At 34.2% G+C, this 14,467-nt stretch overlaps 2 protein-coding genes across 2 annotated transcripts in view; both read left to right on the plus strand.

The window, feature by feature from the left end:
* The first annotated feature begins 206 nt into the window (after window positions 1–206).
* On the plus strand, window positions 207–2,321 carry LOC127844899 (heat shock 70 kDa protein 12A-like). The gene is made up of 4 exons (XM_052375449.1): window positions 207–342; window positions 755–943; window positions 1,653–1,874; window positions 2,001–2,321. Exons 2-4 carry the CDS (start codon window positions 920–922, stop codon window positions 2,172–2,174), a joined length of 420 nt encoding a protein of 139 aa, XP_052231409.1. The 5' UTR covers window positions 207–342; window positions 755–919; the 3' UTR covers window positions 2,175–2,321.
* Window positions 2,320–14,467, plus strand: part of LOC127846061 (uncharacterized) — a 50,798-nt gene continuing 38,650 nt past the window's right edge. The window contains exons 1-4 of the mRNA XM_052377238.1: window positions 2,320–2,563; window positions 2,699–3,580; window positions 4,192–4,248; window positions 14,048–14,212. Of these exons, the coding sequence (XP_052233198.1) occupies window positions 2,525–2,563; window positions 2,699–3,580; window positions 4,192–4,248; window positions 14,048–14,212 (1,143 nt within the window). The 5' untranslated portion in view covers window positions 2,320–2,524. The remainder of the gene's footprint in view (window positions 2,564–2,698; window positions 3,581–4,191; window positions 4,249–14,047; window positions 14,213–14,467) is intronic.

The raw sequence follows: 14,467 nt of genomic DNA on the forward strand, positions 1-14,467 counted from the left end.
GAGCGTCATTAAAAACCCCGATCTCGTGGTGGTTATTGATATGGGTTCTACCATATCATGTATTAGTGAACCACGGTTATTATTTGCGTAACTCATTAAAGAGCGTCATTAAAGACCCAGATCTCGTGGTTGCTATCGATGTTGGTCCTACCATAACATGTATTAGTGAACCACGGTTATTATTTGCGTTATTCATTATAGAGCGTCACTAAAGACCCATATCTCGTGGTGGCTATCGATGTGGGGTCTACACACTCTGGCTATGCCTGGCAATGGAAAAGCGATTTCAAGGTCAAAGGACGTGTGGAATTCAACACCAACTGGGGAGCCAATGCACCTCAAGTAACATAATAACATTTCAATACTTAGTAAATTATTGGTTTTCTTTTCATCACATTATATCTTAAGAATATATGTTGCATGTTAAGACTTTATGTGACGTCTTAATAACTATAGCATAATTTATCACAATTTTGAAATTAATATTTTGAGAGGGATGCGTCAAAGATTCCAAAGACCTTCTAAGCTTAACGATCGCGAGAGAGCAAAGGTATATATGATACGTTGGATATCAAGTCGAAAAATTGCTTGTGTATGTCCATCGACATATTCCCTATACAATACATGATAAAATATACAGCAAAATATTAAGTATCTAAAAATAATTAACGAAAGGGTCACCAAATGTTTAAGTCTTTAAAGATGATGTTTTCAAATAAAACCGTCGAAAGTGAACATTTACTCTTGTTTACAGATTCACAAGACCAGCACAGCATTGTTATTGAAATACAACGATACTTCGAAACTACCTAGCATTGAGGCATTCGGACACACAGCCGAAAGTCAGTATGCGAATATCCAAACAGAAACAGAATACGAAAAGGAAAAGCATCACTACCAACTTTTTAAACGATTTAAAATGCTGCTTTATGATTTGAATAAGGTAAAATATTTCATTAAACATGTGATTGTTTCATATAGAGCTCGACCCTTCATCGACTAACCCGAGTGATAATTCTCACCGTAGGCGTTGGCTTAATGCTTTGGTTAACGTTTGCGTGAAACAACTACATATCACTAAAGGTATGCAGTTGAACGCGTGTCTGCAACAACTCCATATCTCTATGCCCAATCTAGATATTGAGATTAAACTAAATGTTTATGTTCAGCGCTGTTATAATTGTAGCTTATATGCTAATCTAGCGTCGCGTTGCCTTTAGGGCTTGTCGGGACAAGTTCATCGTTAGTAACAATATAGCACAGACGAATGAATGGAGTTTATTGTGCAGTTTTTAATATGTTTGTAGCTGAAATACAGCCAACCGCCGAATTTTTCCAGTCGGGTCAAAACAAATCTTTCTTAAAGTTTTTTTTCTTTAAGTTTTATTTTTCAATAAAGTGTATTTAAGATTGAGGCAAATAAAAATTGTGTGTTAAGATACCATAATTCATGATTTTGGGACATATTTGTCTTCATTTGGGATAAGCTGTCATATCTATGTAAAAATATGACTCACAAAATACCCTAAGTTGCATATATTGCTACTTTAAAAAACAATTTAATGTGATCGACTTTCCATAGACTAGTTGTGACATTTTGAACCTGCTATGAATAACAGTGTGTTTACTTATAATTGAAGTCCCTATTGTAGAATAACTTAAGTACCGATGTGAAGACCGAAAGCCTGGACGGACTCCCAGAGGATATTTCGACAGTAATGTGTCTGTTCATCAAGGTCCTAAAGGAAGACTTCCTGAACAAGAACAAGACACTTGTTACTGAAGGCCTGATTAATAAAACTTTGTGGGTCGTTACGGTTCCTGCTTTGTGGTCACAGAAAACCAACGATTTTATGAGAACAGCTGCAGAAACGGTACTTAATTATATATATATATATATATATATATTAAAAAACACGCTTCTTGTAATGATAACTTGCTATATTTTATTTGTTGGCATACTTATAAGTGCGTTTATAAATTAATGCACCATTATTCAGGCGGGTATTACTAACACCAATCTTCTGTTGGCGTCGGAGCCCGAATGCGCTGCAGTGTATTGCATCAACCTGCCACAGGAGCAGCAAATCAACATGGGCAATCTTGGCATGCCTGGAACCAAATTTTTGACTGCGGACATTGGAGGGAACATTTCTTTTTATGTCTCATTTTAAATTAACGTTAACATATGCATGCATTAGCAGGATGTAACACATTAATGTTTCATTATAAATGGACGTTAACATATGCATGCATTTGCAGGATGTAATATATTATTTTGAAAACTGTTCCTTTATCCACTCGAAGGCCTAAAAAGACGTAAAAAATTGCCGTTGTCTTTAGTACTTTATATTCACATTTGAATTGTTGTTTAAGTTGTTGATTTTACGCAAACAAATGATTTAGTGCGCTTTTTAATTTTAAGGTGGCACGGGCGATTTATCTGCCGTTGAGGTTCAAAGTGACGGTACATTAAAAGAATTGTGCAGTGCAGCTGGAGAGCGCGTTGGCGGGCAACAAGTGAATGAGGCTTTCTTGCAGGCAATCTACGACAGCTTCAAAGGTATTGTATTTATCGTCATTAACAGACTATAGGATTTACTTTTATTGCTCATAAAATACAAAAGCGGTCTTATGAAATAGCCTTATTTATTATGTATTATGTATGTTAGATAAAAAGGTACAACAGCTGTTCAAGGAAGCAACCACGTATGAAATAACGAAGTTGGAGCGAGAATTTGAAGCAAGCAAGCTTTCAATCATACCCGATTCGACAGAGGAGAAAATAAAATTATCTACTCCAAAACTTGTACGTGAATATATTACTAACAAAAAAATGATGTTTGTAGAAGATGCGCCGATTTCATACAACAATAACGATGAAACACTTGAAGTAAAACGTCAGTTCGTTCGTGAAAAATTATTTGCAACGCCGTGTGCTTTAATTAATCAAACCGTACTGAAGGTGTTAAAAGAGCAACCCGAAATCAAAATCGTTGTACTAGTTGGCGGTTTTGCAGAATCAGGTATCGTTCAACAAAATGTGGCCGCTACGATAAAGGAAACATTTCCAGATGTCAAAGTTGTTGTACCAACATCTCCATTTCGTGCAGTTTTGACAGGTGCTGTTTTATTTGGACACAACACTTTTATTTTCAAAAGTAGAATAAGTAGAGCAACATATGGCGTTGGTACAAACCAACTTTTTGATGAAGCAATGCACAATCCATTAAAGAAATGGCTTGATGAGGAAAACAACGTTCATCGATGCAAAGACGTGTTTTCCATACATGTGAAGAAAGGAGATTCAGTTGCTCTAAACGTGGAATTAGAAGCAAAAACTTACATTCCTCTGTATAAGGCACAGAAAGAAGTCAGTATTCCAGTGTACGAGTCTTCGGAGGTTGGACCCACAGATGGATCGGTAATGTATACAACGGATAGTGGCTGCACGAAAATTGCAGATATTAAAGTTGCGATCCCAACTGCAAACGAATCAAGCGAACGTGGTGTGTCCGTCAGAATGATATACGGAGGCACACAACTCTCCGTCAATGCTGTTTGTACACATACTGGCAAAGTATGTCCTGCAGTAATACGCTTTAATTAACACAGCCGGTATGTGTATAATGTAACAATTAACGAATCACGGATGTCTTTGGTGTTCATGAATGTAAGGTTCTTTATGGTTTCCCATGTTACACTTCAAGTTTATTGATATGTTGTAATTGTAACTTGACGTTCAAAGATAATTATTGTTAGCATAAATATGATCTTGTCTTAGAGATATTATATATATCAATGGTTCATTAGATCAAAACAATCTATACATACAACTTAAGTTATAAACGCCATTGCCGAACAGTTTGTTTAATGTATGTATATATGAAAACCTATTTTATTGAAATATCGCATTTTGTTTACAAAATGGTATTACCTTCAAACCAAAAGACTTTTCTTGACGTTTTCATTATCATAATGTAATTCAGCTTTGCTTAAGTGAGATAACCATGAGATATTATTTTCACAAAAAAATGATATGTTTCAAAGTGATAATTTCATGCAATAATTGACTCAACAAACTTAACAATTAACCAAATTAGAAAATGGGAGGCAACTATTATGGGAAATACATTTGCTATTAAATTAAGTTTTGATAAATTAAATATTAATTCATGTGTGTGCCCTTAGCTGAACGACACGTGCTTCATTCGCAAATTGATATTGGTGTTAGCAGTGCTGGGGATGGTAATAAAAAGACATATTTTTAAAACTCAAACACTTGACGTTTTCCAGTTCATAAGTTGAATATACAGACAAATGTGTTCAGTTTTGTATTCAATGATGTATTCATTGCGCATTTTAAGTGTTTTGAACAAATAACCCGATGTAATGAGCTACTATTTATTTTGTTTTAGGGCTATCTCCCATTAATACCAGTAAATAAATTATGGCCAGTAACCTATCATGATCACAACGTGGTCGTGAAGATGAGGGATAATATCATGAAGCGAAATATTTTAAGCATATAGTTCATATTGAGAATTGCCGGAGTAGTCATTCCGTACGCGTTATAACTTTTGCCCAGCGTATTTGTATTGGGATAACAATAACGACGACAGAAACACTTACATATCTATATGAACATGTTCCTGAGTTATCGATAACCGGTAGTAGTTGTTCATGTGCTTTATCATGATCAAATCATAAAAAAGCAATAGACTATCGATACAATTAGATTAAATAGCTGTAACTAATTGGCAGTTTCATATGATGCCGAAATAACATTATAGAAAGATAGATATGGCAATATTAAAAGTACCAGGACAGTAATGAAGATACCCATGTTATAAGAGTGAACCATTTAAGTTCACACTTAATGTAAAAGATAATTTTACTTTTTATTATGATGCCAAGAGTACATGAGTTTTTCTACCTTATTTTATTCAGTCAGGTTTGAAACCAATTGATAGATATTCATATGTAAGTCTCTTGAAATCTTCTAGATTTAATCACAAGTCTTAACTACTTTAAATTATATTTAATAATTCAGACCTTCGAGTAAACATTATTTAATTATAAATGATATGCTTCTCAGTTTCTTTGGTAATTTCAACAGAGAGACATACAACTGTATAGATTATATACATGAACATACAAGTAATGAAATTAATTAATCATTTTATCATTCTCTGCAACTCCCATGTGTAATTTAACCATACTCAAAAATACATGCTTTTAAATTAATGTTAAAGTTGATATTGCTGTAAAACCATTTCGAAGTATTTATTTTCTGCATACATTTAGGTAATACCATCGTTTTGCTTTTTTAGTATTACCTTCTACAGGGTGCATGATAAACGGGATTCACAGGGGTTTACACACTATCTCGACAAAATGTTAACACACCTTTACGAACTTTATTTTTTACAAATATCTCAATTTATTGAAATAAATTTGCAAATATGTTTAATACATAAAAGACTGTTGTTCCTTCAGTATGTACAGGATATCTTAAGATTTAAGATAAAATCCTTGAATACTACTTCAATCGGTTCCACAATTCCACGTTGCGTGCAGCATAACCGTGTACATGAATGCTGTACACCACGCATATTTTTTGGCAAAGAACACGGCTTTTTAAAAACTGTATTTCTGATTTATTTTACATTACTTTAAGCAGCATAAAAACCTCTCTTGTATGCACTAGTTGAAATTCTCAGGAAAAATTGTTTTTGAAAAGTTATTTTAAAAAGCACCATTTACCGGCGTGTTTATATATAGTAACGTTTAATTGTGAACCCCACAAAGTCACGTTGCCCTGCACTCTGTCTAAGTTTTCGTTGTTTTGTACAGTAAATTTAAATATAAAATTGTCAAGATTTTAACTTACTCGTCGATAAATGTCATAAGCAAGGAAAAACTCACAAATAAGTATTTAAACATGTTAAACAATCGCTTTCAGTACAATGTTCACTATAATATTATTGCATATATTAACTATGATTTAAACAGGATTTTCAATTATTCTTCGTATGCCTTAAACCGTTGTTTAAACATCGGATTTAAGAAACATTGTTAACGCTTTATATAAGATTTGACACTCCTTTTCATATTTGTTAAGACGGAAACAAATACACTGACTCGATTAATAAATGATCAGTGCAAATGTGATTTTTTAACATATATTCAACTAGAGCATATGAGGCAAAAAAATTCTATAGAAGAATGGTTTGAAGCATAAGAGTCGTTGACTTTCAAGCGTTGACTTATATTCTTTTCTCCATATCTTTATGGCCATTTGTTTGTCTTACTTTCAACATAACTTTGCACCTGAATTATATTGCATTATTTGTCCGCTTTTTTTCCATAAACGTTTTAATTAATTCCAAGATTTTCCTCGAACTTGTTGTTATTATTGTTGTCTTTATCTTGCTTAGTGTTTAAGAGCTCTTAATTAATGTTATGTTTTGCTCATTATCAGACTTTTAATGTGGCTTGCATATTTTATCGTTACATTTCACATGCCTTTTACTTATTCCCTTTCATTATTTGGGTTTGATTTCGTGTAAGAGATAACATTTCATTGATGCAATTTCTAATTAATACAGTATATTCTGATATGAAAATGAAAATGTTATTCATGTTAACGTATCGTGTGCCCTTTTTGTTAAATAAAAGTGTAATTATTAAAGAATATCTTTCTTCACGTTATTGCCTCCATAATATTGTAAAGTAAATCGATCCATATATAAAAGATCATAAACGACACCGACATGGTTGTGAAACAGGTGTGTGCAATTTGCATTAACTTGAATGCAACGTGCAAAACAGTAGTTTACGTATGCACAGCTAATACTATCCTTTAAACATAACCTTTTTTATTTATCGATGCGTCACAAAGCAACACAATAACACCATGAATTCACATGATCACAATAAAATTGGACCTGTTGCACGATTTCACTAAAATTTCTGTGTATACTTATTATATTCCTCACATGCTTCGGCTGAGTTGCATTGGAAATATGACAAACCCTTCGAGAGGTTGCAAAGTGTGCCGTAAATTTTACTCAATATAAAGATCGAATCGGAATACTAGTGGAATCTTCTGGATATTTCATTTTCAATAAATAGCGGTCAATAGCAATTGATTTGAGTATAAAAGTAATCAAAACTTACCTTATGGTCATGAAAAGAGCATATCATCTACATCAGATTTGTCCGCAACCTATTATGAACACATTTGTTCGTGTTCGATGTCGTGGAACGTCAGCAACAGAAAGCGTCAAACGTCAGCAACACAAACACATTCAAAATCGTTACGAACAATCATGCACCACAAGGACAATTCCAGTAATATTTTTTATTGTTATCTGTCTAGGCCACCGTGTCATTGATTTTCATTATTTTAAAGTTACATTAAACTAGGCGCAAATGTTTATTTTATGTGGTACGCTATCCAATTAGTTTCAAATTGATACCTTGGTGTCGCTGTTTTCTTTTGAAAGAGATGAACTAAGTCTAGTTCTCGGAAAACTGGTCTTAATACATATGCTTAAATTGTCGTCCCTGATATGTCTGTGCCGTCCGCACATTTAACAGATATAGCATTAAAACTAAACTTAATTATACAAAAAAATGATAACCATTCACTTGAGAACGCTTACCATAGATGATTTTTTTTAATCGAAAATGTATGTTTTAATTGAAGACATGCCAATGTTCATCCAAGTATTCACAGAGCTTATCACAGTGTAAAGCTGTTAAATGAAATTTATAATTCACTTTATACAAGGGAACACACAATGGTTTTCTTATATTTGTTGCAGGAATAGATACACCGTTGTATTATAGATTGGACGCGGCATTTTCGTGATTTTCAACAACAGAAATTAAAATACGAGACATTGACTTTAACGCGTACTATTTATTTTAACTATTCACATATTCTTCAATTCCAGAATAAAATATAAAAGATCAGTGCCAAGGTGATCAACATATCTCTTTAAAGTGGCGGGGCTAGTATCGACCCCAGAGGTATGCTTTGAACAATTGTTGTTGCACATACCAAATATGAAACCCGTGTGCTTTGTTGTTTTAAGGAAGTTATTATGTTGCCATAATTATTATATACAAACTTCACACACATAGCCACAGACAGGTCCATTTTTTGACCCCAGTGGCCTGATATGAACAAATTAAGGTTCATGGGGGGGGGATCAAATTCATTAAAACTTCGCTTTGGGTTTTCTTCATTGAATGTGATACAATGTGGTCAAACTATATATCATTTTAAAGCTAAAGACGGATAGAATAACATAAACACATTTTTGACATTCAATATTTGTGTGCTTTATTCATATTTTGGTTTAAAACCAATACATTTTTACACCAATTTACAAAATCTCAATCTAAAGTTAGGAGGGATATGCACTACCTTAAGTTGATTAAATACAAAGCTATATACATATACAAGTTCAAGTTAGCAACATTTCACAGAATAGTATTGTCATAAAACAACAAATGAGTTTTTATTCAACTGCCTTTTTTGGATAAATATCCTAAACAAAGTTCTAAAAATAACTAAAACGTAACTACTTTTTAAAAATCCAGGTATGGTGGATAATACGAGTCACAATTCTATTTCAAAGGCTTAACAATTGTGTTATTTACCTCTCAACCAAATTGCAAATTTTAAACCATCTCAAATTGAAATAGATTGCAGACGACATATACTTATTTTGACAGTTGGGTGGCAACTAGTAAAACAACTATTAACATTAAACAGCAAGTGATCGCACTAAATATCAGAAATGACCACGTAGAGGTATCATCACTTACCCTATTTCAAATATTTTCCAGCTGAAAATTGTCCTCCACACGTCTTTTTTAGTTTATTTGTATTGTTTTTCTGGAGCCGAAGTGCATCTCACAGAATATCCATCCAACTTCCGTTGTTTTCACTTTCGTTATTAAAAACTTCGTTTAAAAGAATTATTTCTACTTTTAGATTGTTAAAGCGATGTATTATTATGTATTATCAATAGAATAGTATACCGTGATGAATTGAATGGAGTTACGTATCGATCTTTCTGTCAGTCTGTAAGCGTACTATTTTATGCGCAATAATATAAGTACAAAAATGTACATGTGATTCGACAACGATTGTAAACATTGGTGAAATGCTTCTTACATAGTTATTCTTTTGAGTGTTTATGAGGTCTGATCGTGCAGTTTGCAAACATCAACGGAAAGATTACATTTGTCATCGTCAACCGTTTGGAATGTCAATTAGGCGATGAGTGAGTTTTTAGCATGTTTCTTCCTATTTTATTAATTTAAAAATGGCTGCCCCCATGGTGATGAAATGACATGTGTTCGAGTTTTGATATTTCTAGATATGTAAACTTGTTTTACTATTTAAGCGTAACTTGCCCTCGTCAATGTCGATATTATTCACTAGTTATATGATTTTCCGCCGAAATACGTGGAATAAACATGATTCAGATTTTTTAAAATAATGTATATTTTAGTGTTAAAATCGCTTTGTATTTTGATTGATTTTGTGGATGTTATGATACGTTGATGTACGTTGATGTACAAAATTGGTAGCAGTTTGAAGGAAAAACATCCTTTAAAGCATATATGGATACATGTTCAATTTGGCACTCTTCCTTTAGTCAAATTTGAGTTCAATGCTAGGGGTCCCACATTTTTCAAAATGAAGCCTCTACATGAACCTTAAGTTGATGACAACTTAATGATTTTTTGACAAATATTACACGTATTGGTCTTGTTGTTTGAGAAAAGATTTGAACACGTATTGTTAATCTATAGCATAATCATTGTGATATACTAATGTACGGTAATAAAAACTAATTATTACCTGAGGTGTGACTAATTTTGATCCAATTTGTCATGATTTCAGCAATCTTTGTCTAGCACAAATATCTGATGTCACGTTCCAAATATCAAAGCTATGGGCATACACGATAACATATGTATTTGCTATAATAATATACAAGTTATGTAATCACTCGGGTTTGGCAAAGAACATCAAATGAATATCATTTCTACAGGACAATTCTACGCTGTTTAATACTAAACATTCAACCTACGACAATTGCATTGCCTTAAAGTTGAAGCATTGCGCATTTCGACTGGCGTACACTGCTGTCGCAGCATACATCACTGCAGGAAATGTAAATGAAAAGCAAACTACGCCGGAAACTTGTAAGTGAGCCGGAAAACCCCAAGCATCTGTACTATGATAAAACATTTAAGAACGCAAAATGCATCCTGGGGCAGAGTAGCGGAAGGAAGATAGTAATATGTACTGTATTTTAATCTTCACCTATAATAGGAATGCCCGTTGTCTTCATATCACATTCGAACCAATTGCAATTATCATCACTTGCAGTTTTGTGCTGGTTATAAGGAGCTTGACTGCCATGTTTTTCGGTAAGTAACGTTTCTAACGTTTATTTGACTTCGCGTTCTTATGAAATCGGTGGTGTTCACAGATTGTCGATAAAAACGACCGTAATTGCAAAATGTGAAAGTAGTCTGAAACTTACATTTAAGATAAAAAAAGAGCATATGGAACCTGTACAGGTGATACTATTGACAGAAGTGAAAGAATTGCAAGGCCACAAACAGTGGCTTCAAAATAAACGTTTTACCATGTACGAAAGTGGCTGGGGACGAATGAAATGGAAATGATAGCCTGCTTTTGGAATGATATTTTTACACGCGAAACATAGCACAACCCATCAAACCATGAATAAATACCACGTAACCAGGTGGTTTTCGCGCAATACTTCACAGCGTGACCCTACTAGCGATTCCAGCTTTAAAAGAACCCAAAAATACAATATGCCTACCGCAGTTTTCCTTCCTGAGTAACAAAGAACACAACAACAACAAGAGGTCATGACCCCACAGTTTCGCATTTGAAAATGGTCATATTCTCTGAAAATAAACAAGTGACATATTTTCAGTCGCGATTCTTACATATATAGATATTAATTGTTACGAAGAATCGTTTTATCTGTGGTTTTCCTATAGATTGAAATAATCTCAAAAATCGTTTATTTACATGAACATAAGACGGTGTTCCACACGCAATAATACTCGATTTCATGAAAGAGTAAGGTCAACCGTTATGGTCTAATGTCCAAATATCAATATGGGCCGTATTCTTAACTTATCTTTAACTTAACTGTACATTAAAGGACTGTACATAGAGATGTCAACAAACATTTCGATATCCGTATATCTGGATGCAGAGTGAGTATTCAGAAAGTAATTTACTACCTGTACATTGGTAAAAAACCACATTAAAATTAAAACTCTCTTGTAATGTGCATGCTTATGAAATGATGTTTACGTATATTGATTACATCCACGCATGTGGCCATTTCAGGCGGTCTCCTCTGATACTCCGACCTGTTATTAACATGCTCGAGTAATTTGCAATAAACGGATTTAGGATTAAGAACACATGGTACTTTCACACATATGGTGCTTGAAACGGCTGTAAATTAAGAAAATGGCAAGATCTATTATGCTAATTAAATCGTTATTCTTAATTATAGCTGGTTATCTGCCAATTTAAATGGTCAATTATCTTAGTTTCAAAAATCAAATATGAAGACTTTTATTAAATCATAAATTACAATTGACACTTATATAGCTTATAATATTGCGTTTTTCAATAATTTCGCATCAGAATATCAATATAATACTAATTTTCTTAACTTCGTTTTGTCTTTATGTTTATCTTAAGGTAAACAATATATTACAGGGGTTCGACACGCAATAAACCATACAAGTAAAACTATTTATACGAGTATATAAACTTGATTTGGGTTCTTAAAAATATTTTTTATGCGCGGAAACGATAATTAACTGTAATAAACGTTTAGATGATAATTTCATGAAACTACGCAGGCATAGACTTGACATTCACTCCCCGTTTTAAAATTGCACTCCTCTTTTTTTCTATCTCGTGGCCTCGACTAAGTTACTCCAGGCCACGTCTTACTAACTCAGTACAACGTGTACGTAAGATCGTTTTAGCGTTGCTGGTTTTGTGAGATAAGTGTACATTAGTGGTGCTATTTTACCCTCAAATCTCTAAATGATACAATAAGACATGTTTGATTACTCTGCATAATTGAATGCAAGCCTAGTTTAGTTTATATATATATATATATATATATATATATATATATATATATATATATATATATATTAACGTATTTTCAGAAATGAGAAAAGATAGACTTATCGGCCTTGCGATTGCGATTTGCATCTCCTTATCTGGAATATCTGGAACCGATTTCTATTCACGTAAGAAACAATGTTAAATAAGTACAACAAACAATAATTAAAGGTAAGAAATGCGGCGTGTGGGTTTATTGGTGATGAGAATCAAGAAATGTATAACTTAATATTCAACACATTGACAATAATTACCAAACTATTCGAAGTGATTTCCTCTGGTAATCGGGAACCACTACCATTACAAGCAAAATTTGGCTGCCCTCGTAGAACAGTGGTTGGACAACACGCCTTTTACCCAGGCGGCCTTGGTTGAATCCCCGCTCCTTGCAACATCTAAATTGAACTATCTTTTATTAAAAAAGTAAATGGCTGCAATTGCAGGTATCATTTAAATTTCTTTCGTAAGTCTAGTAAATTCATATGGTCGGCTGATGGGCCACACTCTAGGTCTTCATAAAATGCAGTCTGGGGACGGTAGGACCTCATAAAGTTTCAAAGATGCACAAAGATACACTTACAAACGCGCGCGCACGCATAACGCACATGCACAATTTTGCAAGTTCTGGAAGTTTAAGTTCGTACTTTTTTAGGTTAGAAAAGGACCCTTGGTCCGAACAAGCAGGGCTACTGAAGATCCAGTTTTACTGCAACTTCCAAAAACCGCATGGGTCTACAGGCTCGTTTGCCGCCGGGACGGCTGTATTGTACGTCGTTTTTAATCAATAAGTGCAGGATATCGTGGTAAGCATAAACACATCAATAAAATGCGATATTACATTCACCATTTTCAAAGACTTGTTTGTGTTACAATATGTTAGTGCAAACGAATTTAAGTATTGCTAAATGAAACAAGAGCTTTGTCACAGACGTGACGAATACCCCCACATGCCGCATTGAATATTTTGCATGTTGTCTTCACATAAAACAGCGAGCAGCTTGCTCAATGTTTAAAATGCACTAAGTGACCCCGTGACCTAGTTTTTGACCCGACATGGCCCAAGGTCGAACTTAAACTACACATCATCTAGATACAACTTCTGACCAAGTGTGGTGAAGCTCGGATGAAAACTACTTAAAGACGAGAGCGGACATCATGCTAAATGTCTACAACGCACTAAGTGACTCCGTTACCTAGTTTTGACCCGGCAAGACCCATATTCGAACTTGACCTAGACATCATCTAGATACAACATCTGACCAAGTTTAGTGAAGATCGGATGAAAACAACTTGAATTAGAGAGCGGACACTTAATACGGACCGTCAGACAGACCGACAGACCGACCGACAAACACGTTCACTTCTATATACCACCTGAACTTTGTTTGTGGGGGTATAATAATTTATAAAAGTAAAAAAGAAAACTCCACACAGCTTGTTAGAAAACCATGTATTTGTATGATATTCCTTTCCGTTTAATATTGTTCCCCTTCGCAATAATTGGAAAAAACCGAATTCGTGTTATAATAATGGCTTAGACTAATAAACAAACTTTTCGAACACCAACTTTAATAGTTAGTTGCGAAACAAAAGTCATTTCGTTCCTAGCTACGATGAATTTTGCAATCCTCATCCCCATACATCATCTTATACCGGAATAAAGGAATTGAAATCTACAACTTAACTTTAAATTGAAATGGTACCTCCTCCGGAGAGTGTAGACACAACGGGAATACATGTTCAGCAATATAAAGCTGCCGTTGTTGCTGCACAACAAAGCTACTGATGATTGTACTAGAAAATTGTCCTCTTTCACAGAACAGGGACATGATCAGTCTGAATCCAGAACCGGCCAAACGGCCGAACAGTGCGTACTATCTGACAAACGCAAAAACCATGAACGTCACCAACTTTGCATGGTCCTTCCATGCGATATGGAAAGGAGACATTGACTATGGCCCTCCCGTCCGCTTGTTCACACCCGTACCCGAGGGAAGATGTCATTTCATTAAAGGCTCACACGTTACCGGTAATGATTCTTACATAAGCCCTAGTTGTTTGTGTAATGGTTCACTCTGAGTATCTCTATTTTACTATTGAAAATTTATTATTATTATTATTGCAAAAGTAATTTCGACTAATGTGTCAGAGCGAATATATAGAAACGTGTCTTTAAAAAATCGGCCTTAAAATAAAAACGGCTGTTATATATTTGTCCTAGATAGGCCATTGCAGTTA

Source organism: Dreissena polymorpha, chromosome 9 (genome assembly GCF_020536995.1).
Source record: "Dreissena polymorpha isolate Duluth1 chromosome 9, UMN_Dpol_1.0, whole genome shotgun sequence".
Classification (NCBI taxonomy): domain Eukaryota; kingdom Metazoa; phylum Mollusca; class Bivalvia; order Myida; family Dreissenidae; genus Dreissena; species Dreissena polymorpha.